The sequence below is a fragment of the Lepidochelys olivacea genome (assembly GCF_965140295.1).
Source record: "Lepidochelys olivacea isolate rLepOli2 genome assembly, chromosome: 1".
In the NCBI taxonomy this organism is placed as follows: Eukaryota; Metazoa; Chordata; order Testudines; family Cheloniidae; genus Lepidochelys; species Lepidochelys olivacea.
The window spans coordinates 300929239-300949363 of NC_140411.1; the positions used below are offsets into that span (position 1 = coordinate 300929239).

The following is a 20125-nucleotide window of genomic DNA, read 5'->3' on the forward strand; positions in this document are numbered from 1 at the left end:
CAGAATGGAAAAAACAGAGATGGGAGCGGAAAAATAGAATGAATAGGGTACTGAGTCTGGCATCAGCAGATTTTGATAATTATAGACAATGGACCTGATTCTTGGTTACACCAAGGCCCCTTACATGCTTTGGCAGCGTAAAGGGGCCTTAAAGTATGTAGATCATGAGTATATCATCATCTTTAAGGCCCTTTTACATTGTGGTGTAAAGTGGGCATTGTGTAAATGAGACTCAGTCCCATCATACTGTAACAATAACAATCAAAATATTCTATTGAGGGAAAAATCATTCTACTTTTTAAACCATTCTTCATATAGAAATGGACTTTTGTGAACAGTGCTCTCAGCCCAAGGAAAAAGGGGAAGGAAAGAAAGAAGAAGAAAAAGTGCTTCACATGGCTTAACAGTGACCCAACAAGCAGTTATGGAGCAGCTTGGAAGGTCTCCAAAAGCAAAGGCAGCCTCCTTTCCAGTCCTTCCTGGCCAGATGGGAGATGTACATACTGCTGGGTCTCAAGCAGTGCTCAGCTTGGTAATAAATGTGATGTATGTGTCCATTTTTCTTTTAAAAATAAAACTGTTATAAAATAACAACCTCAGTCGGCACTGATGAAAAGGGTGTACCTGGTTATAGTCACATATATCACCCCCAAAAAGAAACAGCCTCAAAACAAACACATGAAAAATAACGTATTAAGAAAATGGAAGGATTCTCAGGATCTGACTGAAGTGGCTTATAAATGTTTATACTCAAATATTACTTAAATTGTAAAGTCACTATTTTAAAACATTCCATAATTTATTAGGATTTAATATATTGTTTTCCCAACTACTAGACACATTTCATGCTACAAACATATGAACAAAGACACGTTGCCTGACACATATAAAATTAAAAGACTGGAAAAAACAAAGTGCACAATAAGGAATAATCCTTCTCTTGTAGGAAGATGTGCTGGATCACCTAATAAGTCTTTCCTCTGAATATACCTTAAAAAAAACATACTCCCTATAATAGATGCACTAATGCAAATATGATTTTTTAAAATAGAAAGTCAGCATTTCAAAAACCTCTACTAACATAATTTGATACCCTCAATTCCTATTTTATTTAAAACAAAACAAGGTATTATAGGGTACCGTGTGGCTACTCTCAAGCATCAGGCTAAGATCCATTCCTTCAATAGTGCTGACTCTCTGAATTGGACTTCCAGAATATTCCTACTCTGAAACCTGTCATTATGCAAGGCACTGCATTTAGCCGTATGGAGTGGAAATCTATCAACTGCATGAAAAAACTTGTACAGATACAGACAGACATCATCTTCCTTTCCAAATGCAAACAGATGGACATCATACCAAAAGGACTGAAGGTAAAAAATCCATTACAATCTACATACCACACAGACTATGCTGACAGCTTGTGCCACACGCTCTCAAAGAAACTGCGGAATCACCTGATCAACATCCTCTACAGCAAACAGGGAAAGATTAAGAATGAGCTCTCAAACATGGATACTCTCATAAAAAACCAACCTTCCACATAAGCTTCCTCGTGGCTGGATTTTATTAAAACTAGACAAGCCATTTACAACGCACACTTTGCTTCTCTACAAAAGAAAAAGGACACTAAACTTTCTAAACTACTACATGCTACAAGGGGCCACAGCAATGGTTCCCTCAACCCACCTAGCAATATTGTTAACCTATCCAACTATACTCTCAGCCCAGCAGAAGCAGCTGTTCTATCTTGGGGTCCTCTCCTTCTGCCCCTCCACCCCCACGAACATGATACAATTCTGTGGTGACCTAGAATCCTATTTTCGACGTCTCCGACTCAAGGAATATTTCCAAAATACCTCTGAACAGCATACTAATCCACAGAGTTCTCCCTACCAACACTACAGAAAGAGGGATTCTAGGTGGACTCCTCCTGAAGGTCGAAACAGCAGACTGGACTTCTACATAGAGTGCTTCCGCCGACGTGCACGGGCTGAAATTGTGGAAAAGCAGCATCACTTGCCCCATAACCTCAGCCATGCGGAACGCAATGCCATCCACAGCCTCAGAAACAACTCTGACATCATAATCAAAAAGGCTGATAAAGGAGGTGCTGTTGTCATCATGAATAGGTCGGAATATGAACAAGAGGCTGCTCGGCAGCTCTCCAACACCACTTTCTACAAGCCATTACCCTCTGATCCCACTGAGAGTTACCAAAAGCAACTACAGCATTTGCTCAAGAAACTTCCTGAAAAAGCACAAGATCAAATCCGCACAGACACACCCCTGGAACCCCGATCTGGGATATTCTATCTACTACCCAAGATCCATAAACCTGGAAATCCTGGGCGCCCCATCATCTCAGGCATTGGCACCCTGACAGCAGGATTGTCTGGCTATGTAGACTCCCTCCTCAGGCCCTACGCTACCAGCACTCCCAGCTACCTTCGAGACACCACTGACTTCCTGAGGAAACTTCAATCCATCGGTGATCTTCCTGATAACACCATCCTGGCCACTATGGATGTAGAAGCCCTCTACACCAACATTCCACACAAAGATGGACTACAAGCCGTCAAGAACACTATCCCCGATAATGTCACGGCTAACCTGGTAGCTGAACTTTGTGACTTTGTCCTTACCCATAACTACTTCACATTTGGGGACAATGTATACCTTCAGATCAGCGGCACTGCTATGGGTACCCGCATGGCCCTACAGTATGCCAACATTTTTATGGCTGATTTAGAACAACGCTTCCTCAGCTCTCGTCCCCTAAAGCCCCTACTCTACTTGCGCTATATTGATGACATCTTCATCATCTGGACCCATGGAAAAGAAGCCCTTGAGGAATTCCACCATGATTTCAACAATTTCCATCCCACCACCAACCTCAGCCTGGTCCAGTCCACACAAGAGATCCACTTCCTGGACACTACAGTGCTAATAAACAATGGTCACATAAACACCACCCTATAAATGGTCACCCATAAACACCACCGGAAACCTACTGACCGCTATTCCTACCTGCATGCCTCCAGCTTTCACCCTGACCACACCACACGATCCATCGTCTACAGCCAAGCTCTGCGATACAACCGCATTTGCTCCAACCCCTCAGACAGAGACAAACACCTACAAGATCTCTGTCAAGCTTTCTTACAACTACAATACCCACCTGCAGAAGTAAAGAAACAGATTGATAGAGCCAGAAGAGTTCCCAGAAGTTACCTACTACAGGACAGGCCTAACAAAGAAAATAACAGAACGCCACTAGCCGTCACCTTCAGCCCCCAACTAAAACCCCTCCAACGCATTATTAAGGATCTACAACCTATCCTAAAGGATGACCCAACACTCTCACAAATCTTGGGAGACAGGCCAGTCCTTGCCTACAGACAGCCCCGCAACCTGAAGCAAATACTCACCAACAACCACATACCACACAACAGAACCACTAACCCAGGAACTTATCCTTGCAACAAAGCCCGTTGCCAATTGTGCCCACATATCTATTCAGGGGACACCATCACAGGGCCTAATAACATCAGCCACACTATCAGAGGCTCGTTCACCTGCACATCCACCAATGTGATATATGCCATCATGTGCCAGCAATGCCCCTCTGCCATATACGTTGGTCAAACTGGACAGTCTCTACGTAAAAGAATAAATGGACACAAATCAGATGTCAAGAATTATAACATTCATAAACCAGTCGGAGAACACTTCAATCTCTCTGGTCACGCAATCACAGACATGAAGATCGCTATCTTAAAACAAAAAAACTTCAAATCCAGACTCCAGCGAGAAACTGCTGAATTGGAATTCATTTGCAAATTGGATACTATTAATTTAGGCTTAAATAGAGACTGGGAGTGGCTAAGTCATTATGCAAGGTAGCCTGTTTCCTCTTGTTTTTTCCTACCCCCTCCCCCAGATGTTCTGGTTTAACTTGGATTTAAACTTGAAGAGTGGTCAGTTTGGATGAGCTATTACCAGCAGGAGAGTGAGTTTGTGTGTGTATGGGGGTGGGGGGGATGTGAGAAAACCTGGATTTGTGCAGGAAATAGCCCAACTTGATTGTCATGCACATTGTGTAAAGAGTTGTCACTTTGGATGGGCTATCACCAGCAGGAGAGTGAATTTGTGGGGGGGGGGGGGGGGTGGAGGGTGAGAAAACCTGGATTTGTGCTGGAAATGGCCCACCTGATGATCACTTTAGATAAGCTATTACCAGCAGGACAGTGGGGTGGGAGGAGGTATTGTTTCATATTCTCTGTGTATATATAAAGCCTGCTGCAGTTTCCACGATATGCATCTGAGGAAGTGAGCTGTAGCTCACGAAAGCTTATGCTCTAATAAATTGGTTAGTCTCTAAGGTGCCACAAGTACTCCTTTTCTTCCTACTATGTTATGTTATATAAGTGCTAATTATGTGCTTGGTGCTGCAAATGGCACAAATTAAAAAAAAAGCAGTCAGTGTTCTGAGGAGCTTACAATTTTAAGAGTCCAATCCTGCAAACAGTTACCAGGCACATCTTTACTTCTGTACATAGCTCCACCAAAGTCTTGTGTTTCACCCAATTTAGTTTTAAAATATGTCAAGAGTGTCTTCCACCACTTTCTTTGGAAGACTATTCCACAGCCAAATTCCTTAGTGATCTCTCACTGTGAGGAAGGTTAGCTGATAGGCCTATGCACAGAAGTTTTCAGGATCAGGTCCTAAGAACAGACACAAATATGACTCACTAGGAAGTTCAGAGGACAGTGCAGTGTAACTTGTTGGATAAAATGTGCTGTGTTCTCTTCTAGAAGCTGCCCCTCATTCAGTGATCGAGCCTACTAAAGTTACAACATAATGGAACTTCTCCTTTAGCTCATGGGATAGAAGCCTGTGCTTTTGGTGCTGAATATCTCAGGTTCAATCTCCACTGACAACTGTTTCTGACAGCCAGAAAAATACCAGTCTGCAACAAAAGATTTAAGTGCATTCTACCTGTATGCTATAAAAAATACCCTTTAAAATCAGAAGACCTGCACGACTGGCAGTAAAGAGAGCACTGGAGGAAGGAAACAACACAGAAAGACTGAAGAGAACTATTAGAGAAATGTATGCGTCTCTTTCTACTTTCTCAAAAGTCAGTTAAAAGGTAACAGTACCTTAAAATGGAACAGGCTGTTGACATAAGAGATTGGCTTATTCAAGTTTTAATAACTATACATTTTTGTTGAACCAGTTAAAAGTGGGTGCTGCCAAAAGGGGTGCTGTAACAGCAGGCTATTCTCATAACATAGCATGTGGTCTTGGACTGGAAGGGAAATTCTCTTAGGAGGTATGACGGTTAGTGAGGGAAATTGAAATAATAAATTTTCTTCCCTAGTGTAGGGAACACGAATAGTACTAATTTGTATTTTTCATGCTTTATGCTATTGTTTAATATTAGTTATAACATCTGCTTAGTGAAATAATGCTTAACGAATTACCAGTTGGAAATAGGAACTTGGAAGCAATTTGCAACTCTTGTATAGTTTCCTTCCAGAATTAGAAGAATTTGAAGGCGAAAGTGGGGTATGTGTGTGTGGAGGGGGTTGGTCAGTGAGAGACAGACATTCTCTTTCTTCATACTTTTTAACTCTTCTGTAATTGCTAAGCAAACTAAGAGTTTCCTTTCCTTCCCATAACCTTCCTGGATTTTCTCTATGCTGCCACTTCCTAATAATCTAAAGAATAAATAATTACTAAGATTAGAATTAAACATGATAATAGTTCTTACATATTCATCTCCAAATATAATGTAACAGGATATTTATTTATGCAGATGTCAACTTACCTGATGAAGGTCATTACCCAACACATACTCCTGAAAGTAACCTGGTGCAGCAGATGATGCTCTAATGGCTTGCCATAATTTATATTGACAACCTCCAATGTAGTGAGACTTGACACCTGGAAAATGGTTGTAGTTTCTAAACACAAATGCTTTCAGTGGTGTTCCTCTGTTTACAATGGTGCTTACTGCAGCTACCTTGTAGATTAGAAAAATAAAGATAATTTCAGATACCGGCACACTATATCTCCCCTCCCACAGTTACAAGATTTAAATATTAGCTTTGTACATCATGCTGTGGGTACAAGTACACTTGACAACCGTTCAAGTAAAACGGGAAAATAAAATTCACATGACTAGCTTGAAGAAAAATGAATCCCTTGTAATCTACAACCTTGTCATACCTGTAACGTACAAGAAATTTTCTTCTTCATTTTTAACCCTATGTCAGGTTCTATTGCCCTTCTAGTTGTGAAATATGGACATTGCTCCCTGTGGAGCTCACCAACGCTTCTCCCATGTCAACCAGAGTCATAGCTGCAGAGTGGAGATACCTTCTCCCCAAGAGTCTGCATGCCAATAAAAGCCAGAGAAGCTCAAACTCTGAGGCAAAGACAGCATCCTGTATTATTTTTATCTTTAAAAAGAATACAACAAAACTCAATGGAAAGAAAGCACGGAGGATGAAGTTTTGTTTGTTTTTGAATTGCAGGTGGTAGTAGAAAGAACCTACAGACTTTAAATTCCCTATTCCTCTTCCAAACAGGCAACAAGAGTTACCAGCACCTTATGCTACATTAGTCAAGAGAAAATAGGTCTCCATATCAACTAAGAAAGTTTGTAAATCAGTGAAATATCTTTTCTTGAACTTGTTATTTTCTGAGAGAAATGATGAAATTATCACCATTTGCTATTCTGTTTTTCACAAGCCCTATCAACTGAAATTTAACAGAAAATAGTCAGGTGCCTGACATAAAATGATGTTTGGGGTTTTTTTAGTACGTTACAGGCAAAGGCAAATGTTGGAGAAAAAATATTGTTTAAAGACAAGTCCCAATGTCTAACAAGTGTTTTATTATTTTTAACTTATGTGGATATTTACAGATTCTTGGAGCTACTATAAAATAGTTATTTCTAATCAACACAAAGAACTACATTAAAATGTGGTCAAAGCTGCGGAGTGGAGCACTCAAAAAGAAAAAAAAATAGCACTATCCAAGTAAAAATTATGTGCAACACATACCTAATGTTACAAGCATCAACAGAAGTAACTTTAGATTGCCCAGTCTAGCACAGAAGCTCATATCTTAATAATTCATGTATAAACTGCACCTTTGTATTACACTTGTGGCATGCTTCCTTATCTCAGGAAAACAAAAGAGATAAAAAACATTCACTATATTTCAACAAAAAATTAATCAAATTACTATATAACTAAAATCACTAAGGTGATTAGTAGTATGAAATTGTCCTACATTTTATAGTTCTAGAATTTTCCATAAAGATACTGAAATATCATGAACAAAAGAATTGTGCATGTCATTCCAAGTGGGAGACAGAAAGTAGTCCTTCCCAGAAAGAAAGGTCTGGAAGCAACGATCAGCATGGTAAGAATTTGCAAGATCTTTAACTGATGATGCATAGTGCATGGCTGGCATTGTCTAAAACAGTGTATCTTGGCAAATTAGTGGGTGGGTGATACTATTTGCATACTAGTTTACAAAGCAGTCTTTGTTTTTGTGAATGTATTGCTCATCAGCACTTGAAGCTGAAGTTATGGTATCAGCATATTAACTCCCATCTCTCAGTTGCACAATTACAAGTAAATCACTGTATTCACAAAAAATATAGCTTTACCAGGAAAAAAACAATACATGTAAAACTTCTATATGACAGTGATTAAGATACAAATGATGAAGTACAACAATTTTCTTTTCACCCCAAAAGGGTCGTCTTCTGCTCCCATTGAAGTCAATGACAAAACTTCCATTGACTTCAATGGGAATAGGATCACACTGAAAAGCTCATATTTGTTTTTTTAACACCTACACATTTTTCACTTCAGGATATAATCCTAATCTGTGAAGTACTAAATGCTTCCTGCAAGGCACTAAGCATCCAACTCTTAATAGGAATTCAAAAGGAGTTGAGAGCATAAAGCACCTTGTACGGTTGCATGTTTTATTTGTTTTATGTTTTATTGGATAATACTATAGCCCTGTTACTTTGAATAACTAACAATTTCATTTCTATTTATATACTCATTTTATTACTCAGGAATTTAGAAAGGCAAGATCTCAGTTCAAAGATAACTTTTAAATCAAGTCAGTATAGGACATCAAATCCCTCAAAAAGTAGTATGGTGTTCCAGCTTTTTCCATGTCCTCCTTTTACACAGAGAGCATAAGGAGAGTCAGTTGAGCTCATGTCTATTTTCAGAAGAATCTGAATCTTTTCCATTTAATAGTAAAACACCGAATATAGTACTATAATGACACTAAGACCTGTTAATTACCAAATTGTTCTTAACAATGTGCTATTTTATTTCTTCTCCTTCCTAATAACAGAAACAAAATACCCTCTCCTTTCTCATTTTTCACTCTTGGGCTGTGCTAGATATAACACCCCTCCAATTTATTAGTGCCCTTCATATGCTACAGGCAAAGAGATCACTACCTACCAAAAGAACAAGAGGAAACCTGGTGATGCAGATGGAGGAGATGGTATGATGGGATAACATGGTTTTGGTAATTAAATATTCATGGTAAATAGGCCCAATGGCCTGTGATGGGATATTAGATGGGGTGGGATCCGAGTTACGCAGGAAAGAATTTTCTGTAGTATCTGGCTGATGAATCTTGCCCATATGCTCAGGGTTTAGCTGATCGCCATATTTGGGGTCGGGAAGGAATTTTCCTCCAGGGCAGATTGGAAGAGGCCCCGGAGGTTTTTCGCCTTCCTCTGTAGCATGGGGCATGGGTCACTTGCTGGAGGATTCTCTGCTCCTTGAAGTCTTTAAACTATGATTTGAGGACTTCAATAGTACAGATATAGGTGTGAGCGTTTTTTTTTTTTTGTAGGAGTGGTGGGTGAAATTCTGTGGCCTGCGTTGTGCAGGAGGTCAGACGAGATGATCATAATGGTCCCTTCTGACCTAAATATCTATGAAAAAAAAAAATGGGGAGAGACTACTAGCTCTCTCACACCACCCAACATCACAGGACTGCAAGGAAACACTGAAAGGATTCTAGGACAAAATAGCAAAACTGTAGAATCCAAGATGTGACATAAAAGCAAGGGTAGTTGAGAAGTATGTATTCGTAGTCAGTTCACAAACATCATCTCATGGGAATTAATGTATGTAAAATCAGGACACTTATCAGCTAAGAAGTATAAGACTACTGCAGCAGGGTTGGCAAATATTTAAGATATCTTGTGGAATTTTAATTTTTAAATGGGGATTGTTTTTATAGATACTTTTCAGAGTAGAGGTTACAAAAAATCATGCAAGTTGTACAAATAACATTCGTCAAGTGATGGCACTATCATCCAAAGCTATTTGTTCCTAATTAATTTTTTTCAGTAAAATATTAGTTTTTGAAAATCTACACTTACCTTAGGACATTTGGGATTTCTTGCAGTTTCAATCATGAGATCCGATCCCATTCTATCTCTATATAACAGGTAAAAAATTGAAAACGCATCACCAGTTTGGCATCATCAGAACAATAAATTAGTCAACATCAAAGAGACAAGTAGGGTGAAATAATATCTTTTATTAGACTAACTTCTGTTGATGAGAGAGACAAGTTTTTGAGCTTACACAGCTCTTCAGGTCTGGGAAACTTACTCAGTGTGTCACAGCTAAACACAAGATGCAACAGATTGTGTAGCATAAGTAGTTAACACATAGTTCAAGGGACCATTCAAGGTGAAGTGGCCTGTTATCATCTCACCCACCTTGTCTCTCTAATATCTTAGGACCGACATGGCTACCCCACCACTGCATAGTCAAAACGAGTCATTTATGCCTACTCTTACTTCTGGTATTTTCTATTTAAAACATACAGGGTGAAATCCCGGCTACATTGAAATGTATGGGAGTTTTGCCATTGACTTCAACAGACCCCAGATTTCACCCTCTGTATCTCCTCACTGGTTGGAAATGATGAACTCAGTATACAAATGATTTGAAAAGAATGACTGAGGCCTCAGTCCAGCACAGTATTTAAGCATGTACTTAATTTTAAATCAATGGGACATGTAACTAAAGTTAGGAACATGTTAGAGTGCTTTGACTGTTTGGGACTTGAAAAAGGAACTCTTAAATGTAGTGGTTTTACTTTAATGAAAGTCATTCTTGCTGAGGTGTACACCATTATCAAACAAGAAATAAAAACATCTTTCTTGAAAACCCCCCCCCCACTATTATGAATTTTTTAGACTATAAGCATGCAGCAAGAAAACAGAAGTTAAAATATCTATTCTTCATTCTGCATAGATTCTTTACAAGTCTCCCAACTGCTAAGGAGAAACCATGCAAATCATCCAAAACTGAATAGATCATCACATCAACTTTAGGGTTAGTGCTGCATCTTGTATATAACCCTTGTATATTCTGAGTCAGAAGACGACCTCAATACACGATCCAAGACTGGTTTCGGCAGAAGCCTGGAAGCAGCACTGTGCAGAAGGCCTTGTATCAGAAGATACCTCTGATCTTTCTTCTCAGCTTACAACATTCATTTACACCTTAAAATAGATAACAGCTTGACAGTTCTTGTGGGGACAGTTATAGACAGTAGGCTCTTGCCCAAGACAGATTCCCTCAGCTTCTGCAGAATACAAGCTTTCATTTACATAAAAAAAATTCTAGCCCTCCTGATAACAAAAAAAACCCTTCTGAATGCAGTCCAAGTTTAAAGCAGTGGGGTGCTGTCTTCCTAAGTCTGCAAAGACAGTTCCAGTGCTGCCATAGTCACTAGTTAAGGTGGTTCTGTGACCCAGTCAATGCTTGGTGCCAAATGGCAGAGGGCACAGGGAGTGCATAGGGCTTTACAGGGATCCTCTGGGTCAGATATACACATAATAATCAAAGGGTGGCATGTAAGGTCTGTCCTGAGAGCTGGTATCCCACTGGTCATTATAATCATTGAGAAACATATGTACGGATAACATTTAAGGAGTTACATTTCTATACCAAAAATTACGTTCTTAAGGTCTTGACATTAAAGCAGGTCACCAGGAGGGGGCATACTCAGGCATGCTCCTTTCATACAAAGGCTAGCAGACACTTATCTCCCTATCTGGCCAGTTGGGTATTGTGTATTGTATGCCTATTTGCATGAAAGAATACAATGAGAGATTGTGAAACTCTACAAGAAAGGAAATCTACAAGATGAAACAAACACCATCGGGAGTGTTCCTGTTGACGAATAAAAGACACAGGATGGGACTGGTATATTTTGGGAAGCAAAGAAACACTGGAGTTCTTCATCTAGGAGGCAAGCTGACAGCATTTGTATCTCATGAAGAGATGGATCACAGTCAAACCTGGCTGTAAAGTGCTGCAATGATTTTGGGGAAGCATTACTCTACTATATATGACAGTATTTCAGTCTAGGCCCTAGGGTGAACATTATAATTTTATTTTATATTTAACCACTTGTTTCCAATACTTGTACTTGCTACTACTTGAATCTCTATAAATTTATACTTGATTTCACAATAAACATACGTAAGTGCTGTGTGTTAAGTGGGGCACTGATCTAAGATGGAACTAGTAAGCTGGGGTGTACTATCTTTTGGAAGCAGCAGATCTGAATACCCTGAGTGTCCAGTGGACCAGGAACTGGACACTCCAGGAAAATGCTCAAGGGCTGGAGTGTACCAACTGCTAACCTGTAGAGACTGCAATGCTTAAAGGAGAGTGCTTGTGTTGGCCATGGCCAGTAGAGCGGGGGAGGTGACTGTTTATGTGGGGCTGGCATTCATTGATTTGTTTATAGGGACTAGATTGTACGGATCCAAGTAGAGGACCGGTGGAAGACCAAGTAAAAGGGGTGCATGGCTTGGGCGAGACTCAAGATAGGGAACTGCCCTTGGGAAAAGTAGGCTGAGCCTTTGGGATAGTAGACGTTGGGTAATTTTTCAAGACCAACTCAGGCAGAGAAAGTTTACTGTTGCACCAGCATCCACTACAAATTTTTTAGCATTATTTATTATAACTCTTGATATTCTTAACATTCACGTAAGTGTCCAATTCATTTTTGAATCTTGCTAAACATATGGCCTCAACAACATCCCATGGCAATGAGTTCCACAGTCTAATTTTCATCCAATGGTACAAGTCATTGTCTGTTACTAGTTTTGAATTAGTCCATCTTTTAATTTAATTGAGTGTCCTCGTGTTTTTGGGTTACCTCCTCTATACTATTCATTATTTTACATACTTTTGTCATGCCCCCTCTCATTTGTCTCCTTTCAAAAGGAAACAAATCCAATCTTTTCAATCTCTCTTCCTTTAAGAGTTTTTCCATGACATAAATAATAGGTCACCCTTTTCTAAGCCTCCTCTAACTCTTCTATCATTTCTGAAATGAGGTGACTTGTATTGCATACAGTTTCGTCACTAGAGCTGCACCACTGATTCATATAATGGCCATCATTATATTTTCTGTATTATTATCCATCCTATTTCTTATGCATCCAAACATCCTGTTTGCTTTTTTTGTGCACAGATCTTCTTCACTGAGTTGTCCACAACGACACCAGGTCCCTTTTCTGAGGTAATAAAGTTAATTAGAAACCTGCAAGTTGTAGAAGCAGTTACATTTTCCCTTGCAATATGCATTACTTTGCATTTATCAACACTCAGTTTCATTTGTCAGAGTATGGGATGTGGCCCAAAATGGTAAATAGGTTGAGAACCACTGTCATATACAAATCAGTTCCCCTCAATGTACCAATATTTTGGCTAGTTTGTCAAACCCCCTTTGCTGCTCCCTCCCAGATAAGTCTTCTGCATATAGTAGACACTATTCAAGGACAAAACAAAACAAAACACACATTCAAACTCAATTCAATACAAAATCCAACAATATGGAACAAAACTATATTCCTATTTTTTCTAGCATATTAAACTCAATATGGTATTATGTAAATAGATTTACATAAAAAAAGTAAGGTCACTTTTGCTTTCTGCAGGAAAAAAATGGAAATGAATAGTAAAAGTAACTACATGTCATAAATGTAATGATCTTAATGATGCTATAATAGGAAGCCATCAAATTAAATGAAAAGCAAAACAGGCTGCTCAATTAAAATTAAAATGCAAAGAAATATGCATAAGATTAATACTGAAGCAAATTCTCTGCATTACTTACAGCAAAAAGCTATTGTTCACCAACATTAGTTGTAATTTCCCAAGTAGGCTTTATACCACACTGTAGGGAAAACATTAGCTTTACTACGGTTATTAGAATTGTTCTGTCAAAAAGTGTTTTTTATTAATATATACTAGGGCAAATTTTATATTGGAAACCCTACGTTGAAGCAAGGAAGACTGTGTATTTTAAACAGAACAAGTTAGCACAACAAGGCATGTAAAGTTAAACTGCCTTGTATATTCTGCAATGACTGGAAGTGAGCTTAATCGAATTTTCTTACTGAAGCGTTTAGAGAAATGCCATCCAACATGAATATTTTTTTAGTATACATTTTAAGGCCCAGCTGCTAGATCATGACCTGTGTGGAACCCCACTGAATTCAGTGGAACACTGTGTGGGCATAGAGTCTGCCCTGATCCCTCCAAAATCTCATTGTAGGATCAGGTCAACAGTTATATTAATATTCATGGATTTTAATTTTCAGTTTAATTTGTAGACAAAATGTGTAACATGAAGATGACAGGTTTCAGAGTAACAGCCGTGTTAGTCTGTATTCGCAAAAAGAAAAGGAGTACTTGTGGCACCTTAGAGACTAACCAATTTATTTGAGCATGAGCTTTCGTGAAGTGAGCTGTAGCTCATGAAAGCTCATGCTCAAATAAATTGGTTAGTCTCTAAGGTGCCACAAGTACTCCTTTTCTTTTTATGAAGATGACAGTAATTGCCTTGCCACTATCCACATCACAAAAAGCGTACAGTACTAGAGTGCTTAATCAATACACTGCCTTCCTCCTGCGTTCTTTGTAGCTGCAGTAAATTTTCATTTTCATAAAAGTGTGTGTGTGTGTAGCATTTCCAGACAAGTTGGTTTTGACTTACACCAACCTAAGGGGTCTGCACCCATTTGCCCTAAATGTGAGACAATTTTCCTGAGAAGATTCCGTTGAGCATAATTGGGAAGCTGAAGGTCAATCCTTCTTTTTCAACCATCTAACACTAAAGGTGGATGTGGAAGAATTTTTGAAATTTAAAAACGTGCACTGGACTGTGTTAGATGCTGCTTCTTTATAAATGGGGTTTAAATAGGACTGGACAAATGTATCAGATAACTGCACATGAGAAAGTTCTCATCTTTCTCTTTTTTGTTGCCTGACCAAATGGCAAAGATCTCCAAGTCTTACTCCTTTCTCTGCATTCTTGGATAGCATCTTCAGACATCTGGACACAATAGGTCTGTGGTTTTCCTTTCAGAAAGGGAAACTATAACTAAATAGGAATGCATTTTTCCTGAATGGGTGCTTGCCACCATTATCGGATCATTCTTCGTATTCAACCATTTTACATTGGATTTTTGCTTTGTTTTTTAATATTGTGTTTCTTTATTTTCAGATGTCATAGTGGACCTGAGAATTTAAAGCTGTCTGGAGAATATCCAAGACAAAGAGCTCCAATTATTAAATTGTCATACACTGTAGGTGTGGATGGCATAAAAGGAGGACAAAACTTTTTTTTAATCGAGTACCTCTTTGCCTTTACACTATGATATTATAGTATATTCAAAGATTGGTGTCCACCATTTTCAGGATGTCAAAGACAAATACAACTCCTGAATGAAGCTGAAAAGCTACTTAGAGGCCTGAAATAATGACTGAAGATATCATCACGGCTATGTTTTGAGGATAATGGTGATGCTGAATGTGTCTCACTTGAAGGATTATCCAACTCCATGTTTTCCTCTTCTACTTCAACAGTGAAACACTTTTCTACATTATGCTTTTTAACTGTGTTTACTCCCATATAGTATTTCAGTTACTTTGACAATATCAGAAGTTAGACTCTTACATTAAGCTCCCTCATTAGCTATTTCAGTAGAATGATTCCCTATCTCAATTTTGCTTAAGATGGTTGATTACTAACTTTCTGTAACTGTTGTTCTTTGAGATGCGCTGCACATGTCCATTCCACTATTAGCGTGTGTGTGCCTCACGGACAGTCACCAGAAACTTCTCCTTCAGTGGCACCCGTCAGGGTGGCTTGAGCACCTCTGCTGCCGGCATTGGCACAAAGGGTCCAGTTGACCCCCAGTCTCCACAGTTCCTTCCTTCTGGAAACTCTGATGCAGAGGGGTAGGAGGTCAGTTTGTGGAATGGGGGCATGTGCAACACATCTTGAAGAACAAGTTACAAAAGGTTAATACACTGGACCCTCGCTAGAACGTGGGGTTCGGGATCCATGCGCGGTATCGTGTTAACGTGGGGACCGCTTTACCATGGATCCCACTTTAAACATTTAAATTTGGGATCCATCACCGTGACCGCGCTATATGCAAATCCGCGCTATAGCAATGTGCGCTCTAGAGAGGGTCTGTTGTAACTGTTTTTTCTTCTTTGAGTGATTGCACATGTTCATTCCACTCTTGGTGACTCCCGAACAGTTAAACAAGTGGACTGGAGTTCATGTACACAAAGACTGCACTATAGTTCAAGCAAATTTGGCATCATTTCTTGAATACTGAATGGTGGCATAATGGGAGAAGAAAGTGTGCACAGATGACCAGGTTGCTGCTTTGCAAATGGATAGGGATCTGTGCTAGGGATCCCCTGGAGGATATTTGCGATCGTGTAAAGTGGTCAGTCAGCTTGCCTGGAGGAGAGACACCTGCAAGATCATAACACAAAAGGATACAAGAAGTTATCCAAGATTAAATCTTCTGTGTGGAGACCTTTCTTTCTGTCTGCTATGACCACGAACAGTTGGGTGGACTGCCAAAACAGTTTGGTTTATGTAGAACAATAGTGCTGGTTTAACATCCAGTATGCACAGCCATTGCTCAACCCTATTTGCATATGGTTTGGGGTAAAATACAGGCAAGTAAATGTACTGATTGATATGAAAATCTGAAACTACCTTAAAGAGAAACCTCAAATGAGGGTGTAAATACATCTTATCTTTAAAGAAGACTGTACAGTGGTTTGGATGTGATGATGTGCAGTTTGGAGACCCTTCTGGCAGAAGTGATAGCAATTAGGATAACCACATTCCAGGAAAGGTATGATAAGAAGCACATTGCTAGAGGATCCCATAAGTTTACACAAAACTAAGTTCAAGTACCAAGGGGAAATGGGCTCCTTTAGTTGAGGGTAAAATTTTTCCAGGCCTTTAAGGAATCTAATTGTAATTTTGTTATTAAAAACAGAACAGTTATCCATGTGAGGGCAGAAAGCTGATATTGCTGCCAGGTAAACACTGATAGAGGAAAACTGCTAAGTTTGTACTATTTCAGGTGCAGCAGATAGTCGAGTTTTTGCTCGACTGACGAATGCAGCAGTGAGACTCTTTGGTTCCCTGTAAGCTAACCACCCTCCCCTCCTCCCTTCGATCACTGCTTGCAGAGGCAATAAAGTCATTGTTGCTTCACATTCATGCATTCTTTATTAATTCATCACACAAATAAGGGGATAACTGCCAAGGTAGCCTGGGAGGGGTAGGGGAGGATGGAAGCACCAGGTGAGGTGGTGGAGGAGGAAAGGACAAGGCCACACTGCACTTCAAAACTTATTGAATGTCAGCCTTCTGTTGCTTGGGCAGTCCTCTGGAGCGGAGTGGATGGGTGCCCGGAGTGCTTCCCCCCGACGTTCTTGGGCGTCTGGGTGAGGAGGCTATGGAACTTGGGGAGGAGAGCGGTTTGTTACATAGGGGCCGCAGTGGCGGTCTGCGCCTTTCCTGCACCTTAACCTTACGCCGGAGCATATCAGTTTTATCCTCCAGTAGTCTCAGCATTGCATCCTGCCTCCTTTCATCACGCTGCTACCACCTCTCCTGTTGCTCTAGCCTCCTGTCCTTGTGTTCATTTTGTGGTTTCCTGGACTCTGCTATTGTCTGCCTCCACGCATTCTGCTGGGTTCTTTCAGTTTGGGGGGACTGCATGAGCTCAGAGAACATTTCATCGTGAGCGCGGTTTTTTTGCCTTCTTATCTGCACTAGCCTCTGGGAAGGAGATGCTAGTCGCAGCGTTGAAACATTTGCAGCTGTGGGAGGAAAAAAAGGGAGATTAAAATTGAAAAAGACACATTGGCCATTTAAAGGGAGGGGCTGATGTTTTCAGGTTAACGTGCAGCACAAACCCAACTAACTGCCCCTCCTCCCCCCCCCCAAATTCTCTGGGATAATCACTTCACCCCTTCTCCCACCACGTTGCTAACAGCAGGGATGATTTCTTTTTAGCCACAGGCAAACAGACCAGCAGGAACGGCCACTTCTGATGTCCTCTTAATAAAATTCCCCTATTTCAAGCAGGTGACCATGAATGATATCACTCTCCTGAGGATAACACAGAGAGATAAAGAATGGATGTTGCTTGAATGCCAGCAAACACCAGGACCACACGCTGCAACGCTTTCTTATGCAATGATTCCAGACTACGTGCTACTGGCCTGCCATGGTAAAGTGTCCTACTATGGAGGATGCAATAAGGCTGCCCTCCCCAGAAACCTTTTGCAAGGGCTTTGGGAGTACCTCCAGGACAGCTTCATTGAGATGTCCCTGGAGGATTTCCGCCCAATCCCCAGACACGTTAACAGAATTTTCCAGTAGCTGTACTGGCCACGAATGCATCCCAAGTCTTCTGGGCAAATTAATCATTAAACACGCTTGCTTTTAAACCATGTATTATATTTAGAAAGGTACACTCACCAGAGCTGCCTTCTCCAACCTTCAAGGTCCAGGAGCCTGGGTTGGGAGGGTATTGGACCCAGGGTGACAGTTCCTGGCTGTAGTGGAGAACGGTTTCTCCGCTTGCCTGGTGTGCGCTATCTTCCTCATCCCCAAAATCCTCATCCCTATTGCGTGAGACTCCCCCCTTACAGGAGTCCATGTACAGGGGTGGGGCAGTGGTAGGGGCACGCCCTAGAATTGCATGAAGCTCATCATAGAGGTGGCATGTCTGGGGCTCTGACCCCGAGCAGGTGTTTGCCTCTTGGGTTTTTTGGTAGCTTGCCTAAGCTCCTTAAGTTTCATGCAGCACTGCTGCGGGTCCCTGTGATAGCCTCTGTCTTTCATGCCCTTGGAGATTTTTTCAAATATTTTGGCATTTCATCTTTTGGAACGGAGTTCTGATAGCACGGATTCATCTCCCCATACAGTGTTCAGATCCAGTACCTCCCGTTTGGTCCATGCTGGAGCTCTTTTGCGATTCTGAAACTCCATGGTCACCTCTGCTGATTGCCAAACAGGAAATGAAATTCAAAAGTTTGTGGGGCTTTTCCTGTCTACCTGGCCAGTGCATCTGAGTTGAGAGTGCTGTCCAGAGCGGTCACCATGGAGTACTGTGGGATAGCTCCTGGAGGCCAATACCGTCGAATTATGTCCACACTAACCCAAATTCGACCCGGCGATGTCAATTTCAGTGCTAATCCCCTTGTCAGGGAGGAGTACAGATATTGATTTTAAGAGCCCATTAAGTTGACAAAAATGGCTTCGTTGTGTGGAAGGGTGCAGGGTTAAATTGATCTAATGCTGCTAAATTTGACCTAAACTCGTAATGTAGACCAGGGCCTACACTAAGAGTGGAATGCACATGGGCAATCGCTTAAATAAGAGCTCTTAGTGATATCTTTCCATGCAGAATGTGCCACCTGGGTAAAGCTTCTGCAGTGATCCTATACCCCAGCCCAAGGTGATTAAAGTCACTTGACTCCATCTTGACTAAACCTGAAAATATGCAGGACTTGGACCACTAAAGCCACAGAAAATCATAAGCTGGTGAGAGACTGGACCTGTAACACTTCGTCACTCAGAATAGGCATCTTATGCCAATTCAAGGCCAACCCTGAAGATGCATATATTTTTCACTTCAGGCAAGGCTGTGGAAGAAAGAAGTTATTGTAAAATGTTTGCTCCACATTTTCATCTCTTTAAAATATTGAATGTGGAGTTAAAACAGCATTTGTTTTCAAGGATTAAACTATGTCCCCGATCATTTTCCAGATACTGAGGCAATTCAGGTATAATCTTCTACTAATAGACGTGACCTTCAAAGCAACAGTGGGGAAGACAGACTTCCCAGAATAGCAAGACATGGCAAATTCTCCATTATACTACTGAGTTTGGATAGCAAGTTGCTTCTACTTTATGTACAGTTGCAAACTTGCAGTCAGTAGATACTATTTGGTAGCGCAGATACGGTCCAGAGCATCAATTTTTTGAGACAAGCAAATGTGTCAGCCAACCTTGTGTATACCCTACCATCTACAGATGCCTGCTTGAGAGAAACTTGACTCACAAATACTCAACTGTCTTAACACAGACGCAATGCTGAGTTTTCTACAAGGAAATGTTATCATCGAGGGAGAGAGAGTTAGCAGCTGGTGAATGTGATCCTTTCTGGTAATGAATAGGGAGGTCTAGTCCATCTCAGCTTTAAAATGTCCTCTAAACAAATACTCAGTGCTTTCACCTGTAAATACTGGAAGATAATATTGTAATAACCAACCTCAGATGCTGACATAAAAGCTGCTCAAAAGAGACAAGGAATAAAACAGAACAGGTATTGAAAAATCAGGATTAAAATGTATTGGCAAGTCTACATATGGAAGCTTGCCATTATTGTTTGATAGATAATCAATGTTATTTGTCTCTCATTAAGAGCCCAAAAGTTTAAAATTTAAACAACTTTCCTCCATAATGTTGATATAGGTTTTCTTAACTTTACTATTTCCAAAAAGCAAGCCACTCTAAATATACAATGAATTATGAATACTAAAACTATTTTAAATATGAATATGAAGCAATTTAATAAAAAAAAAAACCTCCTGACATCAATATATAAAAACACTAAATGCATTTCTTCAACAAATGATTTCCTAACTTGTTATCTGTTATTACACACACAGAAAACCAACTGCT

The 20125-nt window shown here is 40.3% G+C and overlaps 1 protein-coding gene across 1 annotated transcript in view; it reads right to left on the bottom strand.

Moving 5' to 3' along the window:
* PNPLA8 (patatin like domain 8, phospholipase A2) overlaps positions 1-20125 on the bottom strand; it is a 73994-nt gene that overhangs the window by 36330 nt on the left and 17539 nt on the right. Inside the window, exons 7-8 of the mRNA XM_084641430.1 lie at positions 9450-9507; positions 5838-6032 (exon numbers count right to left, since the gene is read on the bottom strand). Of these exons, the coding sequence (XP_084497556.1) occupies positions 5838-6032; positions 9450-9507 (253 nt within the window). The remainder of the gene's footprint in view (positions 1-5837; positions 6033-9449; positions 9508-20125) is intronic.